At 39.6% G+C, this 20,875-nt stretch overlaps 1 protein-coding gene across 4 annotated transcripts; it reads left to right on the top strand.

Annotated features, from left to right (window-relative positions):
* The first annotated feature begins 7 nt into the window (after positions 1-7).
* LOC137103986 (homer protein homolog 1-like) lies at positions 8-20,625 on the top strand. 4 transcript variants are annotated; one of them, XM_067484769.1, is made up of 9 exons: positions 12-94; positions 11,719-11,875; positions 13,111-13,242; positions 13,653-13,745; positions 15,744-15,886; positions 17,455-17,614; positions 17,728-17,838; positions 18,530-18,610; positions 18,791-20,625. In XM_067484769.1, exons 1-9 carry the CDS (start codon positions 27-29, stop codon positions 18,977-18,979), a joined length of 1,134 nt encoding a protein of 377 aa, XP_067340870.1. In that variant the 5' UTR covers positions 12-26; the 3' UTR covers positions 18,980-20,625. The 4 variants fall into 4 exon arrangements, with proteins under 4 accessions (XP_067340872.1, XP_067340870.1, XP_067340871.1 ...); XM_067484770.1 differs by lacking the exon at positions 12-94 and adding an exon at positions 1,552-2,709; XM_067484772.1 differs by lacking the exon at positions 12-94 and adding an exon at positions 12,631-12,844 and having other exon boundaries at positions 11,741-11,875.
* Positions 20,626-20,875: the final 250 nt, after the last annotated feature.

Genomic DNA, 20,875 nt, shown 5'->3' with positions numbered 1-20,875 from the left:
AGTGTTTCATCTGAAGCATTTGGAACATGCAGCAAGGACTAGATTGCCATCTGTTTACTCCGGCTGAGCCCCTGCATTTGGCAAATATAATAAAGTAGGTTCATTTGAGTTAATTAGTAGGACCATGTTATTAATTTGAACTGTAAAATAGGCAGCAGATTAAATAAATGCTGCTGCCTTATTTTTCTTGCCAGGTCTAAATATAATTTTGTGCTGGTAGCATATATCCAGTGTCACAAGCCTGTGAATCTGCCATGGGTATTTTGTTGTAAGGGTTTGGTTGGGTTTTTTACTGTTTTCCTTTAATTAAAACGCTATTTGCTAAAGTTTCACAATTTTACAACAGTGAACAGTGAATTTTTTTACTTCACTTTGGATCTAAATATCTAAGAAAATGTCAGGTTCCATTCTGTTTATGTCTGTCTTGCAGTGTGACCAGGGAACCACATGTTTCATGAATCTACTGTAAATCATAAAGGGATAAAACAACCTAATGTTGTTCTAGCATTAGATGTGCACTTTCTTCTAAAGGACCACGCCATGATTTACACCAGGAAACCCACAATGGATTTTAATTCAATTCACTAGAAAATAAAAAAAAAATAATAACTTGATTAAAAATAGGCAATCGTCGAGAATAAGATGCAAATGAATTTCTTTATCTATTTGCCCATGTGGGTTTATTTAAATTTTTGAGGCCTAAAAACACATCGTTATTTAATATTTGATGGCCAAGATTAATATCGAGGTGTTTATGTTTTGCTAATCTGGACAATGCTTGCAAGCAAGCCTTACCAGTAACTGTCCAGAAGATGGCAACCAGCTGTTGTGCAGAATCTGTTCCTACTCTTAAATATTATGTATCCATTATGCATTAGTAATTACTTTTTTTAATAATAATAAATGTTTAATAAATAATAACAAACTATAACTGACAAACTATAAAAGAAGCTGTATGCAGGGTTTTGAAAATACTTGTGTCCAAAAACTTCTAATCTAATCTTAATTTCAGATTTTTCTGATCTACATCTCATCTACGTTGACATTGGAGATAACCGAACATTGTACACCCACCACAAAGCAATACTGGTGATACTATCAGATGAAACGGTTCTCCTGGCCTATAGTATCTTTGTAGTACTCTTCTGTGACTGCCATTGTACAACCTCATAGAAATATGAGAGGTTTGGACCTCAGGGACCTTTTTGTGAGTAGTGCCATGCACAAAAACCAACACAAAAAAAAAAAAAAAATATGGGGGTAAAAAAAGTGAAGATGCGCATTAAGGTCTGAAATGGAAATAAACCCACAGAGTTCTGCTTAATATCTGGGGGAACTAGGGCATTAATAAAACTGCCCTTCAAGTGGGGTCAGTGCAGGGAATTGTGCCCCAGTCAACCAGGTCATGAGTGTAGTGTGTTTGTAGTGTGTAGTGACCACTTTTCATGTCTGTGTATTTTATACTGCAAAATAAACCCCAAATATGCGATTGTACACACCGGATATGAGGAAACGTTTTAATGTCAATTACGTCCAATTTCGACGTGATGACGTCACCAGTTTAGCGCTCCGCCGGAGCAGCAGCAGAGAAGCTGAGCTGATAAATAAGATGACGGGCTGAGAAAGATGATGACAGGATAACCCGGACGATGGAGCCCCGGCACCATATTTTCACAGCATTTGAAGCCGAGCTTAGGGACATTCCCATTGAAAAACCGGACACGAAATCAACGCACGGCCGAATCTTCGGATAACATCGACGTCGCTGAAAGGGGCGCCGAGCTGCTGTAGCGGTAACAAGCCGTAATCTCTGGAGGAGGTGATGTGAAAGTCGGGAGGATGCACCAAGTATTTTCTCTACCAAAAGCGGAGATGAAGCTTTCTCTCGAGAGAAGACGTCTGTCACCACCGCGCAGCTTTAAAGGTCCCGTTTGCGGCTGAAAAAAGTCGCTAGTATCGGACTGTGTTGACTGGAGGAATTTGATGGCACAGCAGACTGCAAGCAGAAAAAGCCAGCGACTGAAACGGGGATTTGTGAACAGTTTATTGAGACTGAAGGGTGATAGTTAAGATCTTTTTTTTTTTTTTTAATCGTCTGAAGAGAACGGTCTCTACATTTGCCATCGTTGGTTCCCATCCACACAGCCAACGGCCAGCGAGCTAGCAACGAATAAACGAAGCTGGCTTGGGCAGAGATATGGTGTTTAACGCTGTACGCGCTATTTAACGATACATCGGCTTGATAACATTCGGTCTGCTTCGACATTTTAACGATGCTGGCGTAAAGCTAACTTCCCCAATTCGAAGTTAATTTATTGAGAAATCACCTCGACTTTTCCTGTCAGTCGGGGTTTATCTCATAATCCTCGCTTGAGCACAGCTGTGGAGTTTTATTTACGTTGGCTACCAGCTAACGTTAGCAAAACGATCGCTGCTGCTTCTGGCCGTGCTGTCGGTCATCATGCACGCACCGACACGTTTGCTCGGATGAAGCCCACCAACGCCGCCACTAAAATGTTCCCAAGGGCATACGACCACCACCACCAAGTCATGTCGGACGGACGACAACACCGTGGCTCAGAGCGGCTTTATTAGTGGTAGAGAGGGGATCAAAGAGCTGAAGCCTCCAGGCTGTTCGCACCGCCCTCCACAGACCAGCGAGAGGTTCATTTCTGACTCCGTTTAGCCACTAGATCCAGAAAAAATGGGGTATGTAACTTACAGTACAGCAAAATGCAAGGCTGACTTTTTCACTCTACGTGTGCAGCGTGTGGAGTTTGTGTAGATTTTGAGTCCACCGACCTGTGGCCAACTATGAAGTACTCACATTGCTGGTGTATGTAAAATGCCTGGGCATCGAAAACTCTCATATACACAGTACTAACTATCAGTACTGATAGTTTCTTTCAGTTGCTGTCCATCATGTCAACAAACAGACATCTTAGACTATAGAGGACAAAGGATAAGTCTGGGTGGGGGGCTTTTCATTTTACAGTAGTATATGCCAAGCAAAGCAACCAGCAAAGTTTCTGTTTTAGGGACTGAGATCTGCAAATATTTCACATTTCCTCTCGAAATGTAGCATGGAAAGGGTCAACAGCAAGTTGATTAACTGACAGGAAAAAAATGTAAGACTGACCAACAAGCTCCATACCATGACATCTTAGGTTACAGAAGCCAAATGATTAGGCTGCATTGAAGGAGGCAACTGTTTGTGAATTGATGGCAGAGAGCAAGTCCAGTATCAGCTCAGGTGAAACAAACCCGTGTTTTGTTATTAATTGTGTCATTAATTTTTTTTTTCAAACTTCCTGTGAAGGAGATATTTTTTTTGTGTTTAACTTGGATCTACATTGGATTTGTGCAGCCAGCGAGACAGAGATAAACCTCTTTCAATCACTATCAGACAGTCAGACGCTCTCCTGTTCTCGTGTAGAGCATGTGGCTGAAGTTGCACATGTACAGTACGGTGATTCTCGTGATCAAGCGCGACCTAGTTCAGATCAAAGCAGATGTTGTAGCTAGCAATTGGTTTGTTATCATATTATGGTTTTTTTTGGGGGGGGGCTGCTTTTCTCTATAATCCTCCAGATCAGTGGTCATGATCTAGTCAACCATCAATTTGTCAGGCACAGATAGTTTGTCCTGCGTGTGCACTTACACAGTAAATTAACAAGTCAGACTTGGCTGTGCAAAAAGGTTCTGGAGCTTCTGTTGTTGTATAATAGATGACTGGAAACAAACTATGCTCCTGAAACTTGGCACTCACAACAAAACACATTTCTGTTCCACTGGACAGGCCAAAAGGTCTGATGGTATGGGAGCACAGGTGCAGCAGTGATTGTCACTGGAATTTTGCCTTTGTGTGATGTGAGTGAGAGAGAGAGAGAGAGAGAGAGAGATAACTGGTTCTTTTACATTTTTCAAATGGTTTAAAATGGCAATGGACATAATCATACTTTTTATGACTTTTGTCATCCAGTTATTCGGTTTGTTTTCCATCCAGTTCTTTTTTATGTGCCCTTGTTTAATTCGCATCTTTAAAAAAACGTTAGTGGTAATGCTGGAAATATGAAATGATTTCCCCACTGCAAAACTTTACACTGTCCTGAAGTGGAAAAGTTGGCATTTACAGCTTTAAATGGAAGAGTTTTGACATGCGTGTGGCCTACATTACCCTGAAGAGAAAACTGATCTGTTTGGAGCAATGAGTAGATGGTAACGACAACCAGACACGCCATGTGTCAATCATGCTCGACAAAGACTCTTTAAAAAATACATTACGTCAGTAGCCGTCTTCTTCTGCAGTACATTATGGTACTTGGCTAGAAAACGTGCTACCAAGTGATTTGCTACCAAATTTACTTTTTCAAAATGTGTCGGTTGTCTTTGCATATATATATTTATATACTCACAATCATATACACACATGCTCTTTTCTAACTGCCAGTGGATGCTTGGAGCCCAGCGGAGGACATATGGGTTTTTTTAAACTGGAGGGTTTTGCCTTGCCAAGCCCCCGCTGCCGTCTTCTGTGAGTGGGTTAACCAACAGGGACACTGGGATCAGATTAGGTGAGAGCATGTGTGAAGGAGAGGCAGCAGATAGTGAGAGAGTTGTAGGATGTTCACAGCTCATGACCAGCACTGAGTCACATGGGCTGTTGCCATGACAACACAGGCAGCAGCTAAGTTAGTAATGCAGGGTTATCTTCCTTCGGCCATTAGTGCTGTCAAACTGGAGTTTTCTCTTGTTGTTGTCAGATTTAAAAATAATAATAATATCTTATTTGCCTGAGTGAGATGTTCCTGCATAAACAGTATTGGAAATGAGGGAATTTTATTTAATAATGTTTACACAAATTAACAGATTCATCGTACAGTTCAGTGCAGTGACTCCAGCACAAGGTTTCTACAGTGGTCAGCAGTTTACAGTGAAGATGTTCGATGAATTTCTTATTCTAATGTCATTTAAGTTTTTATTCAGTTTTCTCAGTCATATCAAGAAAGCCAAAATACAAAAACCAATAGAGATTTAGATGTTTCAGTTCTTTCCAGCAAAAAAAAACAAAAAACAATTAGTGGATTATACTATGAAACAATATTTTCTTTTTTAAAATTACAACAATTATTTGCTAAAATTAATCAGAAACTACTGATGACTCTAATTATCTCAAGCGGCAATAATAGAAATAGTGCTAAGAAAAGAAAGACGAGACATTTGAAGTTGTCAATATAGCTTTAAATGTATTTTTACATTTCATACACTTGCAAAGTTTTACAATAGTCTTGTTAATGTAAGCTGGTCTCAGGAAAGTAAGGTTAGAAGCTGAACACGTCAATCACAGACAGTGCACGTCTGTTTTACTGAATGTATCCGCTAATTGTAAGTGGAGAATTGCTGATTTGATAACATCTGTGGTCAGATTCCTCTATTAAAGCACTTGTCATTGAGACTTGAACGCCACACTATGTTCCATTGTGTAAAGGGATTATGGGCTAACAATCGTCACACACTCCCATTGCAGCACACACCACCAGGCCAGATTTTCATCTAGGCCACACTATCAGAGTAATGATACTCTGAATATATAAACGGACCCACTACAATTCGATCTCGCCACCCAGATGAGCTTACGACCTGATCATTGTGTAAAACTGCAGCAGTATATGTTTTAAGTTAAGACCAAATTTTGTCTAAATTAAGCTAGTGACCTAATCCAGACGTTGTGCTTGGCAGCACGTTGGTGGAGCGGTTAGCGCTGTCGCCTCAAAGCTTGAAGGTTGCGGGTTCGCGCCCCGACCGGTCGCGGCCTTTCTGTGTGGAGTTTGCTTGCGTAGGTTTCCTCCCACAGTCCAAGAAACATACATGTTAGGTTATTTGTCAATTTAAAACAAAATTGCATGTAAGTGGCCCTGAGATAGACTGTACCCCGCCTCTCACGCGATGACAGCTAGGTTGGGCTCCAGCCCCCCCGTGCAATCCACATAAGAAAAGTGTTGACAGATAATGGATGGATGAAAAGTGTTATACTCGAACTAACTAAACTGGCTGAATTGTCCTTCTTTTATCCTTTTTATTTTTGACAATTATTTTCAACACAACATATCATTTTGCATTTTTTTTTTTGGAATAGATCTATTTTGTGCTACTTGGAGTGAAGGAGTTCCGGGTGCATATTGGTAAATACTGCTGGGAAGTACTGAAAAAGTGATAGATTATTTTCCATCATATATTCATACTTGGCCAGTAGGAATGTGAGACAGATATTCTTCCAAAAGTCTTACGTTTTATTCTGTGAACCACTCAGAAGCCTCGGAACAGGAACTTAGACATGACATGTTTGCTTGCACTGAATCTTGTGTTGGACCCTGCTACAGCACTGACTAAATCTGGGGAAAATACTCATAAATCACGATAAGATTTGATAGTCACAGCTGTCCGCTTCGCAAATTTCAAAGAATTAGAATTCTAAATCTGCCACTGTTTTCACAGTAAACTGCACTCTAAGCACCAGTTTGAGCCAATTTGATCGCTCTGAACTTGTCCCGTGTCACTCCCTGTCTGTTATGTTATCATTTGTCATGAATATTTCCCGATAGGTGGTAGGGAAGATTTATCTGTATGCAAATCAGAGGAAGTCAGAGCTCTGCATGATGACCACAGACCAAGACAAAGGTACATAAATGTGGATGTACATGACCGTAGAAGTTTCCTTATACCCATGTGATCCCTATTGTTATATGTACTATATTATTATAATATATTATTACTGCTCCTACAGCTGCCTTGTGTGAGCTGCTGTAAATCCTGTGTACACACCCTCACATTACTACCATCTTTCTGACTTAACTGTTTATCTTTCAGTAACATGCACAGTCTTCACTCTGCTGACTTAAGTAACACACTGTAATTTAACGGTAGGCTGCCAGACAGTTGCTGTGTCTCAGAGGACACTAGAAAATCTGCTCCAAGTCAAGCAATCAAATCGAGTTTCCCTAGAAGACTTTAGACCCAATTTAGTTGAAATGAGCTCACTGTCACAAAAGTGCTTTCTTACTTTAGTGGGCTTACTGACCGCCAAAAATGTGCCGTCGCTGATGCTGCCAGCTCTATTAGGATCAAGTGCATTGGTCCTCTTGTGAATTTTGTCTGCTGGGGTGAAAGAGGATCTCAGTTATGTGTGGCCTCATGCAGGGTCGAACTGGAAATGACTGTGTCAGGTCTACAGTCACCAGGTCGGACCCCCCTTTTGCCCTCCAAACCACCTTAATTCCTAATGGCATAGGTTCAGCAAGGTGCTGGAACTACTGGCTAGAGATTTTGGTCCACATTGACATGATTACATCACACTGTAGCTGCAATTTTCACGGCTGCACATCCATAATGCAAATCCCCCGTTATCAAGGTGCTCTATTTGATTAAGATCTATTTACAGTGGAGGCAATTTGACTACAGTGAACTCATTGTCATGTTCAAGAAGCCAGTTTGAGATGATTTTGTTGTCTTTTCTAGCAGCTTTATAGATAATTTTTATGAGCAGACTAATAAAATGTTAATGAGAGTTAAATCATGAACTGCTAAATAAAAACAAATGGATACATTGCGTACAAGTACTAACGTGAGCTAATTATTTGTTAGATTTGACATTATGTGTATATCATGTACACGTATTGTGATCTGGATATGACATTCAGAGGTGGGAAGCACTGAAGCAAAAACACTTTACAATACTCATCAGGTATCTGTACTTGAGTATTTATTTTTCTGACAATGTTTAACTTTTTACAATTTAACACCAAGAGGCTCCTTTGTTTGAATACTTTTATTTATTTTTTTGCATCATTGGATGGTTATTCACTCACAGGAACAGTTGCTATTCACAAGCAGCTATATACAGTGTGTTGACATCAACCGTCCAGCTGTGCTGTAATCTTAGCTCACTAATCAAATGATATTTATATGATGTGAGGTTGTGCGTTACACTGGTAAAAAATACCTTGGTTTCATTTCAGTGCCTGCAGTTTTTACACGTTTACTTGCGTAAAGAAGTGAGATCAATGCTTGTTATTTTTTTTAATATAGGTATCTTTGCTTTACGTAAATATTGCATGAACTTCTTCCGATAACAGTACGTTTATTAATTAATTGCGTCTACTCTATGGTAATGTGTTTCAGTCTTCAACCTGTATTAGCATATTCGTCTGTCCCAGACGTGTAGGGCCGTTACTAGTAATGCATTGCTGTAATAATATTACTTTTTCCAGTAACAAAAAGTGTAAAAAGTTACAAATACATTCTCAGTAATACTTGCTGAAACTATTTACTGCCTCCAAAAACTGCTGGTTACAGTGTTACTTTTGTTGTCAGCACAGCAAACACTGACTTGACACGTATGATTCATGGTTAGGGTCAGGGTGCACACTTTCAGTATTAGCAGCAACAGAAGCAGTGAGCTGGCAAAGAAGATGGAGGTGTGAAGATGGAGGTAAGATTCTCACCACTTTGAAAAACATGTCCTCAAATCCCTTGAAACACGTAGCTTAACAAAGTAAAGCACAACGAAGATGAGCTCGCTGCAGCTGCGGAGGATGGCTATAGCCCTTCAGTGGCTAAATGGCAAAAAGTGAATTTTAATTATTGACCGTGAACTACAACAAGCAGCACAGAACTAATGAAGCTTGTGGCCGCATATGGGGTACACAGTAGTTACGAATAGTTACTTTTGACAGGGAGTAAGAACTAATATTAATTAACGAGTAATATGTTACAATTGTTTCGTGACAAGCCCAACACTGGTCACGTAGACCTTCATCGTTGTTCCAAAAACATATCAAAAACATATCTACCAGACCTGCTGCTCTACTGAGAGACACATTTTTTTCGTTTTCTAAATGCTTCAGACCAGTTACAACTCAGTATTTTCAGCTGCTTTTGCTTTTATTCAAAGATCGTGGGAGCTTTCCATCCATAGCAATGTCTGGAAGCCACCGAGAGCCTGCTGATCTCTGTGTGTTGTCACAGGTGCTTCCAGGTCACCTTTGCCATAGTTGTCTCACTTCGTCATCTCTATGTTGGCGTACAGCGCATTGTTCAAGTCTGGCCTGCACACACACACTCGTACCTCAAATGTACATCCTGTGGTCTTCCAGCCAAAATTGGCCGCACAAGTCACTTTTGACTCATCTTGCACAGGGAGCAGAGTGTTAAAACGAGTGACCGTCAAATGTTGGCTGTAGCTTTACAGTTGCACCTGCCAAACAAATATAGAAACGTACCAACTCTGTCCACAGTATCGATCTGAACCCACATCGTGTTAGCGCAGATCAATCGGCCTGTTGTTTTTTAATTAGTCTAACCTTCACTCTGTCATGCAAGTTGTTCAAGAGCTACACCAGCAACAATGAGTCATTAAGAGTCTTGTAATAACCTCTACATCTCTGCCGGCGAAGGACAGGGTCCTGGCACTGCCCGTCATCTCTGCAGCAGAGCTGTGTTCATAGCGAGATGATGGATGTCTGTGTCTGTGTGGGCTCAGCTCCATTGTTGAACTCTGTTCAACTGTTGTTTTAAAAGTAGAAACAAATTAGCATATGAGCCCTTTCTTTTGCTTGCTTTTAAAAAAAGGCTTAATTCCTGCCTGATTGTATCTGAACTGCCCCCACACGAGGCAGTAGGTTTCAAGAAAGACGCCCTCCACCTCAGTCTCAGCATCCTTCCTCCTGTGCCTTTTCTGAAACCCACACGTAAAAACATAATAAATGTAGCAGTTTCTAAACAATTTAGCTTGAAAAACAAAGTGTGGTGAAAGTTTTTGCAGATTGTACAGAGATTGTGTCAATTAACTATTCAGCATATCTGTAGCTTAAATCATCATTAAAGCAATGAAATCAATTCCCTCAATAAAGGTCTTAGAAGTTATTAAAGTCAAATTCTCTGTTTGTGTTGCAGACTGTCTAACAGGTTACAGAGTAATAAGAGTAAATAAGTTATAGACGGATCCTATGAATAAACATGTATAACTTCTCTCCCGATCATCTGATTTTTTTTTTTTTTTATTATGGTATTTTTTTTGGTATTAAAATGTCTTAAATGTCGAAGACATTTTTTTTAGTTCCGCAGGCCTGAGATCTGCTCTCATGAGCAGTGGTTTTAAATCTGAGAAGCAACACACTGAGGCAGCTTTCACAGGAGACATTTAATTCTAAAAATATTCTTTATGTAGTGCAAAGATGTATATCATATTTAATGTAAAGAAGCAAAAGGTCAGTGGGAAACTGCTTGAGGTTGTTTTAAGGCTGAAAAATCCACATGAGAGGAAAAAAAAGGTTATTTCCATAGTTAATCTCTTAACGTTCAGTTTCAGTGCCGTTTCCTTCACATGCTGTTGAAATGTAATCGCTTTTCAGTTTGCTATCACAGAAGAAGCAGCTGTCAATGACGTATACAGTTCAACTTACTGATGGAACTTAAAATGTCTCATTCCATATACAGTGGTTTTGTAATGTCTTTGTGACAAGTTTTCCATTTACCTAAAACTTAGTTACAACGTATTTAAATATCTCTAAACATCATAGTTTTTTTCCACCACGTCCAGCCCCTGCATTACAGTAGGTGTCCCTCAAGTTGTATATTCTCCTCCACCACGTTTCCTAAATATAGCACCACATATCACTTTCAGCTCCTCTCAAGCAGATCTCAGCACTATGCCATTTTCTGACTCTGCAAAAACCCATCAGTGTGATGCGGACTGACTGTAATGTGGGTCCCCTAGATCCCAGCAGGATGATTGTTTGTTTGTGTGAGGTCATTTTCTCAAGCTTTTATAAGGCTCTATGTTGAGCATCAATCATTTTTAATGACTCCGCATTCATCACCCACAGAGTGTAAAGGTCCATTAGCTCCAAATAATGAAGTGATTGTGAGATTTTAGTTTAGAGTTTTTTTTTTGGAACATTGCAGACATTGCAGTCTATATTATTTTTAATATTTGCAGATTTGTGTTTACGCAGTTCATTCGATATATTAGTACTTCATATCTCAAACCTTTCATTGTTTTGCAGAATCAGAGATTCTTTTCTTAAGGCCTGTGTGAATTTTCACGACGTGTGAAGAGCAACATCATGTGCATTTCTGTAACTTTGCACAATGTTATACTTGTTTTCAGTGTGAATGATAAATCATTTGTTGAGCAGCAACAAAGCAGGAAAGGGATTTTATAAATGTGCTGGGTGCTTTGACCTTCCTCTTATGTTTCTCTCGGAGCAGCAGTGTTGGTAGTATGGCAATTTAGGTTGGCTGGTTGGTTATTTAGGTGATGCTCTGTCTTGTCTAAAAAATATATATTTAAAAAAATATAAATATACTTTAAATATGAAGATTTTCCGCCTTTCTGTTTTAAACTACGGTAAACTGAAAATCTTTAGATTTGGACATTATTTAAAACTTTTTTTGAATGAGCTGCCATAGTTTAAATGCTTAATTAATTAGTTAACCAGATTCACTAATAAAACTCCCTCCAGAATTGTTTGGGGTAGAAAGTCTATTTTGTTGGAATCAAAACCTCTTTTTCCTCCTGACAGGCCTGTGTTCGATCACATTCACATTTTTTAGGCCAACTTGACTTCAGAGTTACAAATATAACTTGAGATTGATTTTTATTTTTTCTCATCTCTTCTCTCTCCCTCCCTCTGTTCTTTTCTCCCTGTCTTTGTGCAGAGAGCAGCCCATCTTCAGTACACGGGCCCACGTCTTCCAAATCGACCCAAACACCAAGAAGAATTGGGTTCCCACAAGTAAACACGCTGTCACAGTCTCCTACTTCTTTGACAGTACCAGGAATGTTTATCGAATCATCAGTCTGGATGGATCTAAGGTATTTGTTTTGTGTCTTCACTAAATGTCTGTTTGTTTCCTTTTACACTTGTTTCATTTGAATAGAAAATTATAGTTTTTCAACATTTTTTCACGTCACATTACTAATTATTTTTCTCAGATCCCGTTTTAAACATGATACAAAATCATATTTACCACACATTTCTCCGGAGCAGATCAGAAATCATAAAAAAAAACCAATGAAACCTTTACATCTTTGGTAATATATTCCACCTCTTCTCTCAGCTTGTGTGGCTTGTTTGTCTCTGCCTGGCCGCACTGAGGCAGTGAAGGGGTGGCCGGGCCTGTCATATCTATGTGGTGATGATAATTTTAGTCTTGAGAGAGGTGCAGGGGTGGAGTTAGCATAGTTATGTAAGAGTTTCTCTGGGTGACTATTGCTGTTGTTGAAGCAGAAAGTTAGCTGTGCTGTGCTCTGCTGCAAATAGCAGAGGTTGGGTGGGCTGGTGCTACAGGACATTATCATCCAGACAAACAGTAAGTCTTCTTACCAGTGAAAAGGAAAACAGAGACACAAAGACGGGCTTTTCTGTTCGTATTGCTTTGCGAGTTCTAGTGAACAAACTTTGGAAGTGAACTTGTACAAAACGAAAAAACAAGGTTAGACAATGTGACAGTTATAATGATGCATCAACAAAAACTATCTGCATCTGCAGATGCTCTCACCGTTATAAAGCTTTTTTTTAGTTTCTTTGTGTGGATTCTTTGAAGTAGTTTTTTTTTTTTTTTTTACAGAAAAAGACCAAAGAGCAGATGGACACAACTAAAGACGAGCTGGTGAACATGGTGCAGCATTTAGCAGCTGCTCGAGAGCAGTTTGGTAGAAAACAGTAAAAAAAAAAAAAAAAAAAAAAAAAAAACAGTAAAAACCCTAACCCCAAAAACAGCTAAAAGAAGAGAGAAGGTTAGACTTGGGTTCACAAACATGTCTGTCTGTCAACTAACAAAGGTGAGAATATGTCAGTGGTGTGCACCTCTCTCACTACCACACTGATCAATAGCTTTACAGTCAGTTGGATTTGCTTCAGAACGTCTTCCTGTTTACCAAGCTGTGGAAATACAACCTCACATGAACATACAGTGGGCAAACAGGCATGGATTCCATGCTCCCCAAGGGATTTCAGGCATACTGCTGCTTCAGTCTCAGACAGTTGTTCTGCCTTTACATTTCATACACTATAATGTGAGACAGTTGTGTGTTTTTGCCCCCCGCAGGCCATTATTAACAGCACTATCACCCCCAACATGACCTTCACCAAGACGTCACAGAAGTTTGGCCAGTGGGCCGACAGCCGGGCCAACACTGTCTACGGCCTCGGCTTCTCATCTGAGAGCCATCTGGTCAAGGTAAGAACACACGAAAGAGACTCTCTGTGGTGATGAGCGTGTACGTGTTCTCAAAAGCAAGCGGTTGTTAAAAGAGTGTTTTGTGTTTTTTCCCTGGAAATTGGGTTTGAAAAAAAACAAAACAGAGGTCATCATAATATTTGAGGTTGCAGAAATCCGATATTTTTTTTCTTATTCTTACGCCGTCTTCCAAAGAGTGTTGCGTCATTCGGAAATGATGCTGAGTGCTGACACGAGAGAGTTTGAGGTTCACTGCATTTCCTGTTTTACTTTTTCTAAGAGAGAAGGCCTCAGGTCTCTTCTCCACGGGTTAATGACGTCTCAAGGAAATGGAGCAAGCGTAAAAGTTTTTCTTGTACACCACAAGAAACAAAGGGAAGGGGTAGCTTGTGTCACTCCTGTTATTTTAGTTTGCAGATAAGTTTGCAGAGTTCAAGGAGGCAGCGCGATTAGCCAAGGAGAGGTCCCAAGAGAAGATGGAGCTCACCAGCACTCCCTCTCAGGTAACCGACACGTTCACCACTGTTCCGCCCTTTAATGCTTCACACATGGGAGACTGTAAGGATAGATTTTCAGTTGTCGGGCAGAAAGTCAGCGCCACAATTTCACGAAAGCTTACTGTATATGTGGACTTTTGTGCAAAACTCCATGTGAAATAAGATTCTGCTGCAATGATTCATCCTGCTAACAGGGACCTTTACCATTCGTCCAGTGTAAAATTCAGAGTCCTTCCTCTGTGCAAAACCATTGAATAAAAGGTTAATCTGAAGACCGCAAAAGGACCAAGTGTTCCAAGTTTTTAGTGCAATATTTTCTTGTTTTGTGAATGTATTTGTATTGTAATAGAGACGCACTGTCCAAAATTTTAGAATAAAATGACACCTTCATTGTCCTCTATCACATCTGCTGCAGGGGCTTTAGGAAAGGAACTTATGAGAAGTTATCTTCCACGAAATACTCAACATTTCCCTCTTATAACTTTTGTGATTTGTGCAGTTTGAAGAACAAAATAACTCATTATTGTAGGCTCTGGGTTTATCTCACCAAAACATCCTCCTCATTTCAGATCTAATTAATTCGGACTTGACTGATGTGTTTTACACTGGATTATGTTTTCACTTTGTCATCTGTGTTAATTCAGTGGTAATATGGTAATGTCTCCAACACGGCTCCTGATAAGATCACAGTGAACTGTCAGCCTGTATGAATCACTGCCTATCATTCGAAATAGATTAGAGCCTAATGTAATATGTACAAGAGACTGTCGTAACGAGTTGCTTATTCTCGTCGCATTGTGCAGTTACAGCCATTAAGCTAAAACCCTGTGGCTTGTTTTACCTCCTGATGTTTCCTCCTCAGGGTGGTGCTGTAAAAAGAAACGAGTTGTCAGTCAACAAATCTGGTAAAAGGAAGGTAAAAAGAAACTGGATGAAAATAAGTGTCGTGACTCTGAACCAGTGGTTTTTCTTCCCCAGTCTTCCCCTGAGTTAATGACATAAAGCCGTCCCTCTGGTGTCTCCCCTGTAGCATTAATCATGTAGCAAAAAAAAGGTTTGAATGCAGGACTGTACATATTTCTACATTTACTAAAGTACATGATCTTGTCTTTCATGCTAATGTCAGAGTAACAACCAGGGGAATCCCGTTCCTGTCTCACCCACAGATTACCCTCCACTTTTCCTTTCATGCTCTCAGACACGCTCCGCCACAATTACGGATGTGTGATTAACTGTCAATCATGAGTGAAAACAATAAAGAGTAGAAAAAGCCACACTTTCGTTCATTAAAAGTCTTGAAACACGTGTAAAGCAAATTTAAAAAAAAAAGTGTTTTTAAAATATTTGCAAGGCCTTAGCTCCCCCTCAATTGTTTTTCCGATGACTCCTGTTAATATTTGAGAGCATGGAATCATGAAGCCTGTATCACCAGATTTGATGTGTCTCAAAATCCAAACATTTGACACCGTCAGAAGACACAGACCCCTATTCGCTTTCCGATCAATACCGTCGTCGTATTTGTGCTGGTTAGCTTTGTTTAGCATAAATACTAGAATCCAAGGGCATCTGCTAGCCTGGCTCTGTAAAAGTAACAAACATAAAAGCTCCTCTTTTTAGGTAATTGGAAACCGATTAGTGCAAATACGTCTTTTTCTGTGTCCAGTTTATTTAGCATATTGTTTAAAGAAAATATGAAAACATATCTTATAGTTTGTGGTGCTTCTGTTTTTATACAGATTTTTCAAACAAGATCTGTGTTTGAATTCATATATTTTAGAGGTGCTGGTGGGGGGATTCTGCCACCGTTAGCCAGCCGGGCTAGTTGTTTCCCCTGTTGGTGGCTTTATGCTAAGCTAAGCTAAATGACTGCTTTGGCCGTAGCTACGTAATCATTGTACAAATATGAAAGTTGTAATTGTTTTTCATTTAACATTGCCCAAAGTACTGAACTTTTTATTTTTATTCAAATGCTGATGTTTCTGTTTGACCATTGTGTCACATCAGGAGTCGGCACCGGGTGATCTGCAGTCACCTTTGACCTCGGACAGCATCAACGGTACAGACGACGAAAGAGTCACACCCGGCACCCCTCAACACACTGAACCCAGAGCGGAGCCTTCCCAGAATGCACTTCCCTTCTCACACAGGTAGACTGGAGGTCAGAGTACCGATGGGCAAATATCTCCAAACGCTGTCGTCTTATTACAGTTTATTTTTTCAAAGGTCGTGATTGGTCTGATTCTTTCAGTTTCCTTTTTATTAAACAACTTCCTAATCGTTCACAGGTCCTGGGCATGAAATCTTCACGTTCAGCAGTGTGACTGCTACATGTTCATTAGTGGAGCGCTGATTCAAAATGACATTGGCACAACGCTGCACAGAGCACTGCAGCTTATGTCGAACAGGTCGATTCAGTCATTCATTATTAATCCGTCCTCAGGCCTCTGGACAGCTTTACAGCATTATACATTAAAACAGCACATGCATAATGAACCACTGTATGAGTGCACACAGTGGGATCACACTCGTCGAGGGGATGCTAATGCTGAACAAAGCCCTATTATAAAATAAGTTAACAGTTATAAACGACAGACTTTTAAAAGGCCTCACACTGTAGGTATATGAGGTTACTGACTAGGTCAGATAGATTTTATTATTACTGCTCATTTCATTTTCAGGTTGTGAACACTAATTAGGCTGTTCAACAAAAGGTGATTAGTCCAGTGTTTAAATAATAATCGTAGGGAAAAAATATTCTGGTATATTTCTTGGTCTCAATTATTAAAAAAATCCAAATAAAACCAACATGCATTCATAGTTTGTTTAGACACCGTCCTTCTAATGTAAAGTTAAGAAACGCCTTAACTTTTTATTGGGGCTGGAACTCTCTATTATTTAACTACCATACAGTTATTTTCTTCTTCCTTTTTCATCATCACGTTAAATTAAAGCCCCATGTTTTGGCTGAACTGCTACGTCGAGAGCTTGCGTAGTAAAGTGTGATTCGAGGGTTTTCCAGCTAAGGTAACGGCTAACTTTATCGAGTGAGTTCACCAATGTACTTTATGATGCACGACTGATCAGATCAAAATCTTTCCACACGTCCCTGGGATGAGTCAAGTCACTGCAAAATGAGTCCTCATTCATACAGGATCCTGACAAAAGCCAGTAAAGTGAGAGGTGTTAATTATTGTAAATGTTAAAACTGAGTTTCTAAGAAACGAGGGCGAGTTTATCAGAAAATAACTGTCCTTTGATTAACACTAGTGTTATTGCACAGAGATTCGTTGCATTCTAATGGGTTTAATCTGAGATGTGTAGCAATATAATCCACACAGTCTCTATAAGTGAACATACTTTTCCCAAATGAAGCTCTAAACTCTCAGCGTGACCTTTCTCTTCCCTTTTTTCCTTATTACTGGTCTCTTAGCTGTTTGTGGTAGTATGTTTAGAATCAGATCAGATTTCATTTTATGACCAGTCAATGTAGAAAACTAGATCATTTCATTTGGATTTGATCCAACGAGTGACTTTTATAAAATACTGTCAACACCATCTCCGATCAGCTTGTGTTCAGGACACTGTGATGGACAAGTTTAATTGTTCTGTTATTTTATAGAGCAAACGTGGCGTGACTTAAAAGCTAAAAGGACGATAAATTGATAATGACAGTCTCACTAAGAGTCTTCTTTGCCTCTTTTTCATATGTCTGCAGTTCATCCAGCATCAATAAGCACTGGGAGGCAGAGCTGGCAGCACTGAAGGGGAACAACGCCAAACTGACGGCAGCTCTGCTCGAGTCCACGGCCAACGTCAAACAGTGGAAACAGCAGTTGGCGGCCTATCAGGAGGAAGCCGAGCGGCTACACAAACGGGTGCACAAAGAAAACAAGAAGCATGATGGGCTGAATACAACAGATCTGTTAAAATTAGATTTTTATTTATTTTTTTTAATCATGTGTTGATGATGGATTCTTCTGTTCTCCAGGTGACTGAGTTGGAGTGTGTGAGCGGCCAAACAACAGTTATCAAATCTCAAAAGATGGAACTCAACCAAACAATAGAGGAGTTGGAGTTGGCTTTGAAGGCCAAAGAGGAGGTTTGCTACGTAGACACAGTAGAGTTCTGACAGATCAGCCCTATCTTACGTGTTACATGCAGTCAAGTCCAAGTCTCTGGATACTCTGTAATGCAAATATGTGGATGTTTGTGTATTGTCTTGGTTTGGGGGAAGTTTGTTCCTTTCGTTTCTACTTTTCACGTGGAGAGCAGCTGTAACAAAGCCACACTATTTCCCCACGACATCAATAAAGATGTTTGAATCGTAAATCTTGAATAAATCCATAGGCTCATTTGACATCAATCACCCAAATTCGAAGGGTTTTCCCAAACAAAGATGCAACAGGAAATGACTTGCTCTCTAAGGCCTGATCAACAGTCGGGCACAGTGTTTTACAACACGAAATGAACACGATGATGATGCTGGCTGCTGAAAATGATAAATAATAACTATAAAAATGAATGTAAATGCTTGTGGAAAAGAAATTGAAATGCCCAAAAACTAAACTAAAAAACTAAAATTATATTTTTCCTACACCTGATTATTTTTAAAGAGGATTCAGTAAAACCCCTTCAGAATATGGTTAAGCGTTGTTGAATTTAAAAAAAGACAGTGTATCCAGAGTGTAAAGACTGATTCAAATGTATGAAATGCATGAGAGACAGAAGAAGTATGACACATGAGCATCTTGCGTGATCCTCACATTTACTCTTTCTGTAATTACGTCCAGGAATTGGAGAGACTCAAAGCAGAGGTGGAGAGTGCCAACGAGTTTCAGTCTGAGAAAGACTCCCTCGCTGAGAAACTACAGGTGAGTGAAACCCAGTGACTCAAAGGTAAAAACACGGCTTTCAAAGTGTTTGACAAAGCTTTACCTGCCTGCAAGAACCCGGCAAGACCTACAAAGAAAAAACAATTCCATTTCTTGACCTTTCACCAACAGCCGCTCATAGACTTGTCAGCCATTAACGCACTTTGTTGTTGGTGCCAGGAAACGGAGTCGAGGAACCAGGTGTTGGAGGCCCAGCTGAGCGATCTGGAGCAGCGTCTGGAGAGCAGCCAGCTGGAAAGAGAAGCCTTTCACAAGAGCTTGCGCTCCCTGCTGGAGCTGCTGGACAACAAGATCTTCGAGCTGACCGAGCTGCGGGACACGCTGGCCAAGCTGCTCGAGGGCAGCTAGAGGATCAAACGCACGTCCACAGCAGCCAGTGCCCAGAGAGACCACCCGCATGCTGCCGCTCACGCTCTCACCGACACGTAAAACAACTTGAATTCTCGTTTTAGTTTTTCACATGTATGTGATATGTGTACAGGATGTTTACACACAACTTTAGGCATTAAATTTTACACCCAGCTGGTTTACAAGCAGCCACGTGATGCTTGGACCATGCCCTCCCTCCTCTCCCTTTGGATTATTCATGACTCCGAGGACACAGAAACCCTGAACAAATCTATTTTGATTTCTTTTTTGGTTTATTTCCTGAATATTCCGTTTGAGCAGATGTTAAACTCTGCTTTTTGCTCCTTATCCTTATTAAAACGTTGAAGCTTCACTTTGGTGCATTTTGCAGACACCTGGAGCTGTTTGCTCTCCATCTTTTGTCTCTTCCTTCACTTTTTCAGACACTAATGGTCACTGTTAGCCAAATGAACCCTATTGTGTCAGATGAGAGTTGTTTCTGTTTTTTTTTTTTTTTTTTTTTGTTATTTAAACTCCGGAGGGTCGAATGTGATGACTACCAGTGTTCCTCCTGTGACTGGGACAGCCAAAAACGGCCGAGGACAACGACAGTATGTCTTATATTCTTACCACAGTATATGAGCAATACACAAAAAGGAGCACCAGAGGGTAACTGAACACTTTCCACTCTCACTTTCAGGTAATTTTACTACTCTCTCGGATAGACCACAAGCTGGGCAGGATTTTATTCAGTAGTCTTTCTTTCTATACACTTTTTTTAAAGAATATGACTAGAACAGACACAGTGCACTTGTAAAAATGGAGTTTGTGTGTGTGTGTGTGTGTGTGTGTGTGTGTGATTTTCTTTCCCTTCTGGTTTTGTTGCGACTTGAAGTGCAATGATTAAATCCTTTTTTTTTCTTTTTTTTTTTTTTTGTTAATTTATTACTAAAGTAATTATTATTATAAAAAGCAAAGATCTTTATTTACAACTTGTTTCCACTTAATCTTTTTTATTGTGAGTGTTAAGGTACTTTTGTTTATTTGGGTAAAACCGGCAATATTTTTGAGCTGTTTATCAAAGGAAATGGGGAATATAGCAGGTTAGGGAGTTTTTTTTTTTTTTTTTTATTTTTTTTTTTTTGCCAAATAATGTTTTCCTGTACAGATTTGAATTTTGCTGATGTTGCCTTTGGTACAGAGATGCATCAATGGTAGCTAACTAGCGGTACTTCTTTTTGTTTTGTTGTGTGTGGGATTTACTGTTGCCAAAAATTCAGTGACGTTAAGAAGAATAAAGTATGGACACCTGAAGAACACTATGTAAGGGCTTGTTGTTGGTTCTGGTACATTCGCAAGACTTGAATGATTTTATTAGTTACTTTACCACGTTGAAAGTTCTGAATATTAAAGCTTGAAAGGGGAAAAAACATTTGAATAAGACTTTTAAATATTAATTATGCTACATGCTTAACGACACAAAGTTCATAGTAAAACCAAAAACAAGTAAAAAAAACAAAAAAAACCAAAATAAACTGTCATGTGTCGTGTCGTTTTTTCATAATGAAAATGGTGTTTGTGAAGACAGTTCAGTAAATAGAACCTTTTTTTTTTTTTTTTTAAATAAAGTCTTGTTTTGCACCTGAGGGCACTGTATTGTCATGATCAGTTTGATGTAAATTTATTGTGTGGCCTGGATAGAAAAATCCATAACATTAGTGATAAAATGTCAACAGTAAACAGATTAGTTTAAAAAGCCAAAAGTGATATGTTCAGATGTATTGTTTGTTTTGTTTTTTCCTCTCTTTTCTGATCAACAGTCCAACACCAAAAGAAAATCTGGTTATATTTTAAAAACACAAAACTCACCATCACCAAAATTTCAAAGACATCATA

The sequence above is a fragment of the Channa argus genome, chromosome 18, assembly GCF_033026475.1.
Source record: "Channa argus isolate prfri chromosome 18, Channa argus male v1.0, whole genome shotgun sequence".
In the NCBI taxonomy this organism is placed as follows: domain Eukaryota; kingdom Metazoa; phylum Chordata; class Actinopteri; order Anabantiformes; family Channidae; genus Channa; species Channa argus.
Note: the sequence above shows the minus strand (reverse complement) of the source record. Positions and strands in the feature narration are given on the sequence as shown.